Source organism: Etheostoma spectabile, chromosome 7, assembly GCF_008692095.1.
Source record: "Etheostoma spectabile isolate EspeVRDwgs_2016 chromosome 7, UIUC_Espe_1.0, whole genome shotgun sequence".
In the NCBI taxonomy this organism is placed as follows: Eukaryota; Metazoa; Chordata; class Actinopteri; order Perciformes; family Percidae; genus Etheostoma; species Etheostoma spectabile.
Window position 1 is genome coordinate 6134389 of NC_045739.1, and position 15896 is coordinate 6150284.

Genomic DNA, 15896 nt, shown 5'->3' on the forward strand with positions numbered 1-15896 from the left:
TTAATTTTTTTAATTTCATTTTTCAATCTGCAAAGTAACAAGTAAAGCTGTAAGATAAATGTAGTGTAGAGTTAAAAGGTGTAAGGTATAAAGTCATGAATAAATGGTTTAACTCAACAGCTGGAACGTTCATGTCATGTAAGGAAACTACATTCCTTCACTGTGACTGTCTCTCAGACATGGAGTTCCTTGAGGTGCTCACTGAAGGTCTCAATCGGGTCCTCCTGGTGCGTGGAGGTGGACGCGAGGTCATCACCATCTACTCCTGAAGGGCTTTAAGGCCGTTTAACGCCACCTACACGGACTCAGCCCTTTCTATATTGTTCCAGAACATTCCTCCTACACCCTCCGTCTATTCTTTAACCTTTTAACCATTAGACCACTTGAAGAATTGTGCAACAGTCACTTTTCTGTTGACTTGTCAGCTGATAACAGCAAATGAGTTTATGGTTTGTTCTGACACTTTATTGCACAAGACTCTTAAAGCTTCACTTGTTCTCAGATAGTGGAAGGGTTTTTTTGTTCTTTTTTTTCTGATATTTAAGTCAACTTTCGGTCCTTTTGCTTTTGTTCTTGGTTATTTGTAACAGAGGAATGTTTAGTTGTTTTTTTGTTTGTTTTTGCTTTTTTTTGTTATTTATTTATTCGTTGATGTTATTTATATATTTAATAATCTAATCAAGTCTGTCTTTGTCCTGGTCTGTTTTTGTCTTTCATTGTCCGGTTGGAAGCACACAAGTGTTAATAGAAGAGATGTAAGGATTTTAATTCATAGTGTAAAAAGGTGTGGATGAGAACCTTCCTATGTTCATGCAATACATTCACATTATTGTACCACCAAAGCTATAGTGAGTAGTTTGATCATGAAACCAACAGTATCATTAGCACAGGAATTTCCCCATTGTGGAATTAATAAAGTCTGTCTTATCTTGTCTAATCACTGGCTCGTCCTTCATATGGCAGGGATTTAATCTCACTGCAGAGAGCTTGAGAGAAATTTAAATCAAAAGTAAACTATTTGATGCAGATGATGAAGATCCCAAACTCTATTGTTTGAGTTCATTATCCTCACAGTTGGATTACATACATTGAATGGACTCAGTGGCATACTATGATACAAAGCCTTTGAGCTCAGCAAGGGCCATTTTAAATACTGCATATTCACTAATCGTTTGATGTGTATTACCTCCCGTGTTCTGCAGTTATGTAGCCATGTTTCCCAGCATGCCCAGTGAAGCCCATGCATTGTCATGTGTTAGATGTTATGCTAGTTGATCAGGGTGCACTTGGATCTTTATTTCTCTGTTGTTTTCATATTGAAAGATTTGAAGTAAATCACTCAAAAGGTAAATGATAGAGTAGATTTTGGTATATGATTCTTTTTTTTTTTTTTAAATCCTCTTCACAACTCTTACTTCTTCCTGATTACTTACAAACAAATTGTGCCAAAATAACATGTAAAAATGTTTTGATACCAACTTTAGAATAAAGACAGTTTAAAAAATCTAAATATAACATTTAAAGTGGAATTTGTGGCCAGGTTAGCTCAGTTGGTAGAGCAGGTACAGATATGTGGAGGTTAACTCGTCAATGCAGCAGCCGCGGGTTCTGTTCCGACCTGCGGCCCTTTGCTGCACGTCGTTCCCCTTCTCTCTCCCCTTTCATGTCCTCATCTATCCTGTGGAATTAAAAGCCTAAAAATGCCCCAAAAAATAACATTAAAAAAATATAGAATTTAAGTGTAAATTTTTACCCCATTTCAGACCATGCATCTCTACAAACGTTTGTAAAATATAGTGTTAAGTGTTAAAGAGAATGTTAATGAATCTAGTATTTGATGGTTAAAAAACAAAAATTGCATAGATTGTAAGATGTTCGTTGATAAGCATCAATGATATGTCATACATTTTATCTCAGAGAATTTATTTTTTTACTGAAAAAAAAAGGTTTTGGGTACAGAAAAATGCTTTTAAAACATTGAATATACTGTATTTTATGCATGCTAAGTGCACTATTATAAGCAGTACTTTGCTTGTTTAGTTTTATTCTGATTCCAAGAATACAATACCACTCTCAGCTGGAGCTAGGGGACTCTTAGTTTAGCTTAGCATAGCATAAAGGCTGAAAGCATCCAGTATGACTTCCTTCAAAGTACCAAAATCCACCAGCATCTGTGGTGTTAAAACCAATGTTTTAAAATGATAATTAGCCAATAATCAGGAGAAGTGACTCCATGGAGTCTCGGCTGGTCGCCTGGCAACTGCAGACAACCTAGCTAGTTAGCTGTTTCCCTCTGTTTTCAGTCCTTATGCTAAGCTAAGATAACTGGCTGCCAGACTGAGAGAGGTACAGTATATTGTCTAACAAGAAAGCAATTAAGCGTATTTCCCAAAAATGTCAAACTCCTTAAAAGGCTCATTTGCTGCTAGGCTGTCACATTTGATAATGTGAAGGAATAGTTTCAACAAATGAAACATGTTAAAAGGAGGTCCATGTTTAGCATGATTTATGCATTAAGTTGCAGCGGAATGGTGGCACAGTAAGTAGGCCCTATGACTACTGGGTTTGATTCCCGATCCAGACCTCCCCTCCCCCCATAAAGACATGCATGCTAACTAACGCCTGCCATTGCCATAGGTACAGGCATTACAACTGGATTTGGTCCCCCGGCGCCGGACCATGGCTGCCCATTGCTCCCAATTAGTTACAATGGGTTAAATGCAGGAAATACATTCTTCCTATTTGAAATGCAATTGGCAAATAAAAGAATGATGTGTTATAGGTTATATTACCCTGCAGAGTACCTCTCAGACCTTTTTTGTGTGTGTATGAGGATGTTTAGTTTCTATGTGTGTACAGTGTGTAATTTTTAACATACACACATTCATGCACATGTGCTTGTTTGTCATAGATAGTCTCACTTGCAAAAAATAAAACAGTGTGTGTGTGTGTGTGTGTGTGTGTGTGTGTGTGTGTGTGTGTGTGTGTGTTGTGACTCCATGCCTGAGCTGTGTGTTTGTGTGTGGACCTGATATGTGTATGAGTGAGGACAGTGTATGTAACTGAACATCAAGATAGAGTGAAGATGGGATATTTGTAAATAGATGTGTGATTTTAGGCTTAGAGATAACACGTGTCATGTGTTATTTTGCAGGTATACACAGGTGTTATAGATACATTGGCAGTTTTTAATGTCTTTTAAAATGATAATCTTTGTTGTGTTTTATGTTTGAAACATGCAATTATGTATAAGTAATGGTTTGAAGAAACCTTTTCATGTCCACACAAAATGCAATAAATTAAATATCGTTTCAATAGAACAGAGACAATTCACATGTCAGTCATTTTTCGTCTCACAGCGTCTGCAGTAGTATTATTGCATTGGCTTCATGATTTTAAATTTTGCAAATGTGACTGTACATGCCTCCTATTTCTCAGCATCACTGATCTCAGTAGTCATGTTACACAGACACTACTTGGATTAAAGTGGCATCACACTTGACACCAACAAGTTTTTACCATGTGCACATTTATATCTTCTTGCTCGGGCTGCATCTTAGCAAGAACAATGAATTGCCTTTTTAACTGTGATATACTGTTAGGACCACAACCATTTATTGGTGATGGTAAGGATTTATATTTTTCTGAAGGAAAAGATAACATCATGTGTACAGCGGCTCTGTGAGGCTGCTCTTTTATAGGCCCAGCGGCACTCTGAGATAAATGCTAACATCGGCATGTAAACATGCTCTCATGCCCAACGCCAACATGCTGATGTTTAGTAGGTCACGTTGGCCATCTAGTTTAGCGTGACAAATCATGTTGAACCACACTGACTGTGACTGACTCCATAACTTAACAGACATCTTGTCCCAATCATAGACTGTATAAAACAGTTCCTGACCCACCGAAGCTCACACATCAGCATTTTTTCTTTCACAATATTTCCAAATGGAAATCAAGACAAAGACACAGTTTTAATTATAAATTCCCATGGCAATATAAATGATGGAACTGTATCGTAAGAACTTTGTTAGAGGACACGTTTGTTGCAAATGCATCAATTAAGGTTTTTACTCTATTTGATTGATTCTGATATGATTGTGACAAGGGGCAAGGGGGCGACTTTACGTGCTCCAGCCCCAAATGTTTTCTGAAAAGCCTCGAATACTTTAGGGTTTTGAAATAACTTCAACCTTGTGTCTTTTTCCCTTTGTCTCTTTGACTGGATCAATGGAGAAAAAGTTCTATTACTCGGTTTTTGTCGGCATTATACTCTGACTACATTGAGCACTTGAACACTACACTTAAAATAGGCTTCAAAATTTGTAGTGCTGTTCATCAAATTTCAACCTACATTATGTAACTTAAAAATAGTAACATCAGGCATTTTTTGCCTCTTTTTAGGTGGCTCTCATTCTCATTACTTGTTGGATTTTGGTTTCAGAATAATGAAGACAGCTGGAGAACAATTAGATACAAAATAGGATGTAGGCTCTACAGGAGGATTCTTTTCCTTGGCAACTAAAGCCGTGAATGAAGCATTTACACACACACACACACACACACACACACACACACACACACACACGCACACACACACACACACACACTAGGTTTAGGCTGAGCCCCAAATGAAAATGTCCTGCTCCGCCCCTGATTCAGACATCAGGTGCTTATACACTTCATGAGGTGGGCTATTGTGAATGTGTACTGTAGATGCAAAGTCACACTGTATTGTGCTATAACCACAAAACCATATATGTTTCAGAACTGCTACATGTCTTATTACGGTGATCAAAGTCCACGCAGCAGTGTTTCTCTGTGAGGGTATTATTGCTTGTGTAGAGAGAGCAGGAGTTGACCAATGTCTTTGACCTGTCTTATCTTAACAGATATTATACAGGCTGTAACTGTCACTGTAACTGTCATTTGCCCAAAGATCTGTCAGGATGAAGACAAAGTCAACCAGTCTCCGAGTGAGGTTCCCTGTGTTTTTGTTTGTCACACAGGTCATTTTTGTCGCCTTGTATGCTGCCTTTGTCACCTACGATGAGCATGCAGATGCCAGATTTCAGACCAACAGGACTAACCCCATGGACAATACAATGTACAGGTACTACCCTGTTTTTACAGACATACAGGTCATGATATTCATCGGCTTTGGGTGCCTGCTGGCATTTTTCCGTTTCTATGGCTTTGGGGGGATGGCTTTTAACTTCCTCACGGCTACTTTTGCCATCCAGTGGGCCATTCTGGTGCAGGGATACTTCCAGTTCAGCCATGAGGGTAAGATCCACCTCGGAGTGATCAATCTCATAAATGCGGAGTTTGCCTGTGCTGTGGTGCTGATATCTTTCGGGGCAGTGCTGGGGAAGACAAGCCCGTTGCAGCTGCTGGTCATGGCTCTGCTGGAAGTGCCAGTGTTTGTAGTCACAGAATGGGCAGTGCTCAAGTATCTCAAAATCAACGATGCAGGAGGCTCTATTCTTATTCACATATTTGCCTGTTATTTTGGCTTGGGTGTCACTTTTGTACTGTACAGGCCTTGTCTAAATGAAGGCCATGCAAAGGAGACCACAAGCTACCACTCTGACATCCTGTCTGTGATGGGGACCTTGTTCCTCTGGGTCTTTTGGCCCTCCTTCAACTCAGCATTGGCCCTTGAAGGAGACGACCAGCATAGAGCCATTCTCCACACTTTTCTCGGTCTCAGTGCCTCCACGCTCACAGCCTTTGCTCTCAGTGCCATGCTGAACAAAAATGGTAAGATCACTATGGCCGATGTCCAGAATGTGACCCTGGCTGGAGGCGTGACAGTCGGGGCATCTGTGGATATGATGATATCGCCTGTAGCTGCGTACGCTCTGGGTGTAATAGGCTGCACTGCATGCATGCTGGGCTACAAGTATTTGAGCCCCTTCTTGGCACGACGCTGCAGGATCCAGGATCAGTGTGGAATACACAATTTGCACGGTCTAACAGGACTTATATCCTGTGCTGCAGGGATATGTGCTATACTGATGGCTAGTGAGGAGATTTATGGCCCAAGTTTGTATGAGATCTTTACGCACAGAGCCCCAGTGGAGGGAGACCCTAAGCTGCACGAGCTCCAGATGTTAATTCCTGGTTTACAGCCAGGGTTGGGGAGGACTGCTGGGGATCAAGCTCTCTTCCAGGTTGCAGCAATTTTCTTCACCATAGGCGTGTCAGTGCTGGGAGGCATCCTCACAGGCTTCGTCTTGAAGCTGTCATACCTTGCACCACCATCCGATGATTTCTGTTTTGACGATGAGCGGTTTTTTGACGTTCCTCCGGACTATGACACACCACTTAAATTCAGTAATACAACTACATCAGAGGATTCTGCTGCTTGACAGGCAGCAATGCATTTGACTGAGGAAGAAATTTTGTCTTTATAAGTAGTGGACTTTACAATCATTAACAGTGTGAAACATTAACTGTTAATTAAATGTTTATATTCATTACATTGTAAATGACCATACATGATAATAAAAACACAATTCCAGTGCAGGGGCACGTTTTACACACATTTTATACCGTGTGGATTTTTTTTTCTAAGAATTATTTCAATATATTATCTATGAACAGGGAGAACAGTCAACTGAAGCTCCAAAGCTGAACCTCCACGGTATGATGGCAGGACATGAAAGATGGGAGACCATTATCCTGTATTCATACTCATCGCTAGATGGCGACACAAAGCAACGTGCCGTTCTCTTAACGCATCAATGTCCAAAGATGAACAACAAATGGTTTTCCAGTAGTGTTATATAAAACATCACTGGATGGCATTCAGAGGTTGTTAGTTAACGGTCCTGCAGAGTGCGCTGAAGCCCAACGATTAGACTGGATTGACTTTACGCGTTCAGCAACAAGGAAACTGTCAGGCTACTGAGGCAATTTAACTTCCCATACGGATTGCAAAACTTTGCAATAACAAACAACAATAGACGTCTATGCCAGTAATGGGCAAATAAATTGTACAATGAAAAGAAAGGATTCAGTTTTTGAGACAATTAGGCTATACAATTTACATAATTTAAGAGTCTTTAAGGCTTTGGGGTTTGTAGAGTGCTGAATAGTTGGCATCTGTTTTTGCATTTCATTTATAAAAAACAAAACGTTTGTTACACAACAATCACATTGTGTAACAAGCTAATTATTCCAAATTATATTAGCAATAAAATATATATTGCACAGCTGGGTGAAAAGTCGTATTTTAGTAGATATTAGAAACAGAGCACGCAAGAGCCCAGTGTATGCTTAATGACATATACTGTGTCCACTTTTTAGGTACACCTGTGTATGTAACAGAATATGAAGATAAACAATATTGTTTTTAATTAAAGGTAGAGGCAAAAAAAACAACATTTAAAGTCAAGATTTGAAGTTTACTAGTTGACATAGAGATGTACCCTAATAAAATTGAACGCCGCTTCTCAATGTAATGTTGACCTATTGAGATGTAGGGACTAGTGGGTCAGATAAAGTACTTCAACCTATGACAATGTACTGTGGAATTTGCCTGTGGGTGTGGAGAGAAAGACACAAAACCTCAGTTTCAACAAATAGGTCATGATAATAGGAGGCGAGTACTTTGTTTTTGAGGAAGAGAGCTGTGAAGTGCTGCTTTGCTCCAGTAGGTGGCTGTAAGACAACACCAGATATTGGCGCCGCCGTCAAAGCTCAAAGTAGAGGAAGAAGACGAAGCAGGAGGAAGGCGAGCATTTTGATACCAGGCCACGACCTGCCACGGATAGTCGCTAGCATAAAAAGGTTACATAACTACGATAATTTAGGTTTCATCTTAGGTTTGTGTGATCTGCCAAGAGGGAGACGTCGAGACGAATCTCTTCATCAACAAATTAACCGTGATATTTTGACTTTGGCACATCACTTCATCAATTTCAAACGGTAACGTCAATGTTTGCTAATTAACGTTAAGCTAGCTTGCTGCCGCGGAAATGCTGTTAGCTATGCTAGCTGTTCGCTGTTAATTTAGCGCTTGTTTTTTTTTTTAACGTAAGCATTACTTGGACTATTGGAAACATCTAGTAGCAGTGATGAGTTTTGCTGACGAAATGTACATGTTTATTGATATTCATACTTGCAGTCTAGTCAAATGCAGCGGTACATTAATAACAGGGGTCATTGTTGAGACGACGGAGATGTGTCGCTAGCTTCCCCAGGTGGCTAATTTAGCATTAGCTTCGTGTTGAGTGCAACGTGTGTTTATCCTTTATGTCAACGTTACTTCTAACGCTAATGCTAAACATATGTCCAAGCTTGATTGAATCTGTAACTTTAAGACTGACATAGTTTCGTAAATTTAAATGTTTAATTAAATCGACGAAGTCTAAGATTTTATTTGGGATATCGAGTGACATCTTTAGGAAGTTAGAACAAATCCTTTTGTACTGACTTGGTCTAACTGTTAAATTCGGGTAGTTTACCAAAACAGTTATCGTTTACGTCTTTGACTTCTGACAACTTATTTTATTAGATGAAGTGAAATCCGTCACGTTAACGTCACATTTCAGTGCACGGATGCGTTCACTAGCTAGATCAGTCGGTCCGGTGATTCGTCGCAGGGTTGTGCGGCGGTTGCAGTGTCATCAAAAGGCCCATTTGTGACGTCCTATGACTTCATTTTTCATTATTATTGTTTTCCAAATCGTTTAGAGATCTCGACATTCCGACCACACATGAATTCAGCTTCATTTCACGGAGAAAGAAAAGGGACTGAGAGTCTGTGCTTTGTTGTTGCTGGAAACGGTCAGCTGTTACACAGACGGTTTAGTTTTTTACTCTTTGTGTTCTAAAACTTTCTTGTGGCAGTGATAGAGGCCGTGAGGACTGACAAGTCTGATCGCTGTTACATGATTGGCCACGCAGCGTGACGTCGGATTGCGTTTCTCTAAAAGTTAGATCAGTTTTAAATTTTCGCCCACCAACACAGTCTGAACGCTCTACCCTATTCAAAATTAATGAGAAGACGTTTTTGTTGTTTAATGTATGAACGCAGCCAGAATCCTTAACCAGTCTTTTCCAACTTTTACGTGTGTACTATTGCACAACAAGGGAAGGAAATAAATGCCCAACTAGCTTTAAAACAAGTTTCTTGTTTGTAAAGGTAATCATTGTTGTCTCTTTTAAAGGATCATCATGGCTGATGATTTTGACGTTGAGGCCATGCTGGAGGCTCCATTCAGAAAGGTGGGTTGCAGATTACAGAGATGAGGCCTGTTTCACTGTTATGATTTACTCTGGAGTCCTTTTATATTTGCTATTGTGACAAAGTTTACTTGAATGTTAGTGTGATTGAGTATTTAAAACACAATACAGAATTATAAATAAATCCACATCTATCTCTCTTTATAGACTTCCCTAATGATATCTCACCTCTACTCCCATGAATTCATCTTTGATTCCACTGTGAACTGTGAAAAAAAGGAAGGTAGTTATTGTGCATATACTGATGTACTGTGGTTCACCTTAGGACTAAAAGAGATTCAACCTAGAACATCCAATCCCTATTCGGTTGCAACAAGGAGAATGCCAATGGTTGATAAGCCCATCTATACTTGTCCAGCATAGGAGGCAGTATTCAGATTTACGATCTGCATGCCATCACTGTTTCAGAATGTGCAGTCCTATTACGTCAGTTTTAAACTCCAGTTGAGATGGAAAACAAATGTTTTACACTGTGTGGGGTTTGGATGAAAATGTATCACTCTGTCACCCCAAATTGCTCATTAGTTAGAATCATGTATGAAGTTGTAACGAAAAACAATTTCCCCAAAAAGGGATACTGAGTTGATTGTATAAATCTATTACTGTTTTATATCCAATAGTTATAGTTTGACAACAACATAATAGAAAAATGAAGATATTGCAGATTGTGGACCTTCATTGTGCGAACACATGAGCCATATCATGATTTTATGGCAAAAATACAGGTGAATTATTGTAATGTATATTTATTTGTCTTGCTGGTAAATATGAATACTGCCTCTTTGCCATAGTCAACTGTAATGTGAATCAGCATCTTGATTTTGCATGCTACACAATACCACAGATATTGATATATTACTAGAATGACTGTAAAATAGACACTTCTATCTAGCATCATTGTATTATAGTTATTTTCAGTAGTTAATAATTCCTTAAGTCAAAAGGTTGGAAATAATTACTATAGATAATGGCAGTGTAACACGTGGCTGAATTGATGGATTTATTTCATTTCTTTTTTTTATTCTTTTTTTTTTTTTTGTTCTTGGGCGTCAATATTACTAAGAAGTGTGAATCCCTGTTTGCTTCAGGGCAAGATGTGTGACAGAGGTGGCATCGAGCTCTTACAGTCCAAGAACGAAAATGGGTGAAGATCACTGGACTGACACCAACCACACAGGATCTCTTTTAGTGGCCGTGGGCCATGCGTGGTCACATGATTAGGCACAAATAGTGGCATTGGTACGACCTATAATAAAGGGGAATGGTGGAGATGATCTGACTTCTGTCAAAGCTTCCTCAACTCAGCTAATATTTTGGACACACTCCCTTTGCTTTGTTGCATAAGTACTGAGCAGCCTTGTAAAAAAACTGAAGTGGGATGGGAAGCTATTGGGGTGGTGGAAGGACACTGTCCAGACATGACAGTAGGAAGTTTTGAAGTATTATTATTAATTGAATATATTCTGCATTTTCTCTTGTCCCACCCCATCCCCTTTACCTTGACGACTTGAAATGTTTCATCTACGTCCTCATGATCTTCTTCTATCAACCTTGCTTAGGATGAGATCAAGTCCTCTCATGCAAATGGACATGACGACCAAAACAAAAAGTAAGTTTTTTTTTTTTTTTTTTTTATGTATGAAATGGCATAACCGCTTTGGGATTCTGGACTTCATGATGTTCATTAATTTAATTAAATGTGTTCACTTTGCACGACGATAGCAATGTTGTAACATGTTTCAGGAAAAAGAGGAGCCGAAGCAAGAGCCGAAGCCCAGGCTCTAGGAGGAGAAGAAGCAGAAGCAAAGACAAAAAGAAGAGTAAGAAGAGGAGCAAGAGCAGAGAAAGAAAACGAAGCCGCAGCAGAGAGCGTCATCGCAGCAGCTCCCGAAGCAAGGAGCGTTCTGGCCGGTACAGAGCACGCAAGAGCCCACTGTATGTGACCTTTTATACTCAATGACCATATACACTGTCTACTTTATTAGGTCCACCGGTGCATTATAAGGCAATCCAATGCAACAGTCTGGCTGTAACTTCTATATTTACAAAGCATGCTGTTTTGGGGGAAATTGTCAGATGTGTAAATTCAGTTATTGAGGTAAAGATGTACTGGACTACATTATAGAAGTGTTTCTAATGGTTTTATCTTCCCATACATGAAGGTGTCAAAATATTAGAAATGCAGTCTGGTACAAAATCACCACTATGACCTCATTGGTAAAACCTATCATTTAATTAACACCTCAATGACTTATAACTTCATCTTAATCTTTTTTCACAGCAGACATTTTGACTTGTCATAGTGGGAGAAGCACAACATTGACGATGGTTCTATTCAAGTGTTCCAATGAGTCAAGACAGTGTGAGAACAAGCCAACATGCCTAATACAACATTCTGAAATTTAAATTAATTGAATAATTTACACCTGTGTGTTTCCTACTGTGACGTGTGAACATGTCTTCTGTTAAAGTTCTAGGAAAGCTCTGTAGGAGAACTAGAGGCATTTGTGATGCTGGAGCAGGAAGTTACTTGATTGCTAGTTTTTGCAGTAAAAGTACTGCAGTATACATCATTGTAAGCAATACAAATGTTAAACTTCAAAGTTTAAATGCTCTCTTGTTGCGTTTTCCCCACACAGCGCTGTGTGTAAACTGCCAAAACAGGACCCTGTATCTTTAGATTTGAATTTGTCAGCTTTAACTAAAAATGAATGTTCTCGTTTTTCTATTTCAGTCGGAAACGTTCCAAAAGTCGGAGCCCTGTAAAAAAAGAGAAGAGTCCCATCAGGTGAGATGAATCTTAACATAACTGCTTTTTCTAAGGGTACATTACCTGATTTTGTTATAGCACCTTGAAATCAGTGATTTTCTTCAAACTCACTGAGGTTTTTAACAGATCTTTGAAAATGTGTTTTTCATTCAAGAAATTTTGAGGATGCTATCGGGCCGTATAACAAAATCAGGGAGTATGTCTACGATTTACCTTCTTAGTGTTGATAATTTCACTAATTATTCATTAGTTTTTTTCCCCAGAGGCCTTCTTTTTCAATTGTTTTTTTCCTCTTTTTTAAGGCAACCAATTGATAATTTAACACCAGAGGAGAGGGATGCCCGCACAGTTTTCTGTATGCAGCTCGCTGCAAGAATCAGAGCTCGAGACCTGGAAGATTTCTTCTCAGCTGTTGGAAAAGTCCGTGATTTTCAAGTATTTTTCACATATAATCCAGCAAGTCTGTGTACAATAAAACTCTTAAATTGTCCCTGTTACTCTCTGTAGGTAAGAGATGTGAGAATGATCTCAGACAGAAACTCCAGGAGATCAAAGGGCATCGCTTACATAGAGTTTGTGGAGTCTTCTTCTGTACCACTGGCTATTGGATTGACTGGCCAGAGGCTTTTAGGAGTGCCCATCATCGTGCAGGCATCTCAGGTGGGTTCATCTAAATATAGACTGCAACTGGATTATTTCTACATGATGTAACAGAACATATAAATGTCCAACAACAATTTACAGCAAATAGAAACTTGTCAACCCTAGATTACATTTGAACATTTATATAGTGAATTAACTTGATTACATTGCTTTTCCACATGTAATTACAGGCAGAAAAAAATAGAGCTGCAGCTGCTGCCAACAATCTACAGAAGGGCAGCTCAGGGCCAATGAGGCTGTACGTGGGCTCCCTGCACTTCAACATTACTGAAGAAATGCTTCGAGGGATCTTTGAGCCTTTTGGAAAGGTCAGGAACATGTTTCACATGTATAAATGATCATTTTGACCCTCGTGTAGATGCATTCATGATAATCCTCCTGCTGTGTTTTTGTTTCGAAAGATTGAGGGCATCCAGCTAATGATGGACAGTGAGACTGGACGATCAAAAGGATATGGCTTCATATCGGTACGTAAAGCATCTTCATTTCTTTTAAAAAGGGCTTTAGTGTTTGCAGCTAGCTTGATTCTATCTTCCATTTTTAAAGTTTGCAGACGCAGAATGTGCAAAAAAGGCCTTGGAGCAACTCAATGGCTTTGAGCTGGCCGGACGTCCTATGAAGGTGGGGCATGTTACAGAGCGCTCAGACTCATCGACAGCCAGCTCGTTCCTGGACAACGACGAACTTGAGAGGACTGGCATCGACCTGGGAACCACAGGGCGTCTACAGCTAATGGCTCGACTAGCAGAAGGTTCGTAATATCTGGCATCGTTATCGGAAAATCCAACATAACGCCATGACTTTACGTAAACATACACGCAAACTTTCTTAAACAAAGTGTTATCTGTAAGCATTTTGAGCTATCCGCGTGTATGTCTACGCTGTGTACAGCGGACGTACAGGCCACTTGGCGTGGTATTGCATGAAGAAAGCAACGGTTGAGTTAAAACTTGACATGCGGGACATGATCCCCAGTCTCCTGGATGAAGGTTCTGTGTTTTACCCATCCACCACCACGACACACTCCCTTTCAGATTTTTGCCCTTTCATACTACTCGCTATGCCATAAATTCAGATGTAATGTAAGTCAATGGAGGCCAAACAGCATTAATAAAGACGCTAAAAAGCAAGTATGCATCTTGATAACAAAGCAATAATGGTATACAAATTGGCGTGTCATGCAATACATCATTTTATGAGATCAGTTTGGACAAATGTCATGAAGCAATCAGATTTTGTTTCATAAATGAACATTTAATTTCTTTCTCTCCGCAGGAACTGGTCTGAAAATCCCTCCTGCTGCTCAGCAGGCTCTACAGATGACTGGGTCCATACCCTTTGGAAACATTTCTGCTCCAACCTGTGAGGGCCTGAATAATAATAAATATTTGGTGTATTCGTTTATTAGGAAAACTGACTTTTTTTTAAAATTTGTTTCAGCTGTCCCAACTCCAGCTCCAAGCCAAGCCTTGAACCTCCCTTCACAGCCGTTGGCAACACACTGCCTTCAGCTGTCCAACCTGTTCAACCCACAATCGTAAGGACATTATCATTTCCACAAGTTCATTTGTTGGTCTTCAAACATTCAGAAGTCCAAATTTCTAGGGCGGCCTATAGCTCACCTTGCAAAACAGAGGCCCTTTTACTGCATGAAATCCCGTCTTGCACCAGTTTCCTGTCTCTCCAAGATTGTATATTGAAAGAGCCCTTGGTCTAATTGTTCCTTCTGCAGCTTCAACTAAACTTAGTCATTTTTACACAGAATGACATTTGTTCTCGGCTTACATTGAAATAACTTTAAGAATGGATCTTTGCCAGTCTTAATAAGATGAACAATTAAACAACCTACCAATGAATTGGTGTACATACAGGCCAGTCAGTAAAGTGAAACTTTCCTTTTACAATCTCGTTTTGTTTCAGTGAAAACGATCCCAGCTGGGCTGTTGAGATCCAAGATGATGTTATTGAAGAGTGCAACAAACATGGAGGAATTGTTCACATCTATGTTGATAAGAACTCTGCTCAAGTAAGTCCAGTCTATTCACCCAAATGGATCGAAGGGCAGAGGGTGTCCATTTTCCAGTTGATCTACAGATCTCACTGGATCCCGAGTGACTTCTTTTGTAATCTTGTCTTTTTCCCCCCTTTCACATAGGGTAATGTGTATGTGAAGTGTCCCTCAATACCAGCAGCGATGGCAACTGTGAATGCCCTTCATGGACGCTGGTTTGCAGGTATGCAACGATGCCATTTGGTTTTGAATCCTTAATATAACTAATGAATAACCTCAAGTTTTCCAGATTTTTACTTTTTCTTGACCTCTCTTCTAGGCAAAATGATAACGGCTGCCTACGTTCCCTTACCAACCTACCACAACCTTTTCCCTGATTCTGTAACGGCGAAGCAGCTCCTAATGCCGGCACGCCGATAGTCTGACACTCATGATGGTCAGTGTAAATACATTGTTTGCAGTCATTGAAACAGTCATTGACATTAGTTGGCTGTGTGTAATAAAATTTGCCTCAAGTTCATGTGTTCATCATTGAAAATTAGGCAGGTATTTTGAGTTGCTTTTCAAATCTTTTTTGGTTTGTGTTGTAAACTACAGGTATATTGGTCTGTATGTTTTTAAATATTCCTGTTCTGCTTGTTTAAATCAAACTGTTTTAGATTTAAAATAAATTGCAAAGAGTTACAAAACTGTTGGGTTAATAGGCCTTAAATGCCAAAAGTATATCAATGTCAACAATAATCCTTTGTAACTTTTTACAGCCATAATTTCATTTTTTGTATGAAGGCTCCCAATAAACTTTGGCAAATTTGACATTCCTTTTGTGGAGTTTTTTTTTTCCATCCCAGGTTTAAAAATCAGCATTGTTTCTCTATTTTTAATCACTTTTATTTCTTCAGCAAGTTGGATTTAAAATGGAGTAGAGTTTAGTGCTGGGCATCTGCTGATGGGCTCAGTTCTGAAAATGGTACGTTCTGATTACTTCTAAACATGAATGGTTTCCATAACTGACTTTGTACTCCAGTTGGGACCAATTTTAATTTTTCAAATAAAATTTTATGTGAAAAAGCCATTAAAAGGATCATTTTCACACCAAAAAAAATTGCATTGTGACCATTAGCTATGCATTGTTTTTAAACGGTAAATCAGACCCCTTTGCAAAATCCACCAGTTTGTACTCTGCTCTTGTAATAT

The 15896-nt window shown here is 39.3% G+C and overlaps 2 protein-coding genes across 20 annotated transcripts in view; both read left to right on the plus strand.

Moving 5' to 3' along the window:
• slc12a5b (solute carrier family 12 member 5b) overlaps window positions 1-6400 on the plus strand; it is a 43009-nt gene extending 36609 nt beyond the window's left edge. The window contains exon 26 of one of the 3 annotated variants that reach the window (XM_032521910.1): window positions 5079-6400. In XM_032521910.1, the coding sequence (XP_032377801.1) occupies window positions 5079-6377 (1299 nt within the window). In that variant the 3' untranslated portion in view covers window positions 6378-6400. Of the gene's footprint in view, window positions 1-177; window positions 3323-5078 lie in introns of those variants that run through there. The other 2 variants (XM_032521908.1, XM_032521909.1) reach the window with 2 other exon arrangements.
• Window positions 6401-7265: 865 nt separating this feature from the next.
• LOC116693162 (RNA-binding protein 39) lies at window positions 7266-15520 on the plus strand. 17 transcript variants are annotated; one of them, XM_032521931.1, is made up of 17 exons: window positions 7667-7938; window positions 9183-9240; window positions 9406-9477; window positions 10818-10867; window positions 11002-11193; window positions 11993-12046; window positions 12183-12224; window positions 12331-12448; window positions 12536-12688; window positions 12862-12999; window positions 13093-13158; window positions 13238-13442; window positions 13967-14053; window positions 14132-14228; window positions 14612-14717; window positions 14847-14925; window positions 15022-15520. In XM_032521931.1, the coding sequence occupies exons 2-17, from the start codon at window positions 9190-9192 to the stop codon at window positions 15120-15122; spliced, it is 1611 nt and encodes a 536-aa protein (XP_032377822.1). In that variant the 5' UTR covers window positions 7667-7938; window positions 9183-9189; the 3' UTR covers window positions 15123-15520. The 17 variants fall into 17 exon arrangements, with proteins under 17 accessions (XP_032377835.1, XP_032377834.1, XP_032377822.1 ...); XM_032521927.1 differs by having other exon boundaries at window positions 13967-14228; XM_032521933.1 differs by lacking the exon at window positions 12183-12224.
• The last annotated feature ends 376 nt before the right edge of the window (window positions 15521-15896 follow it).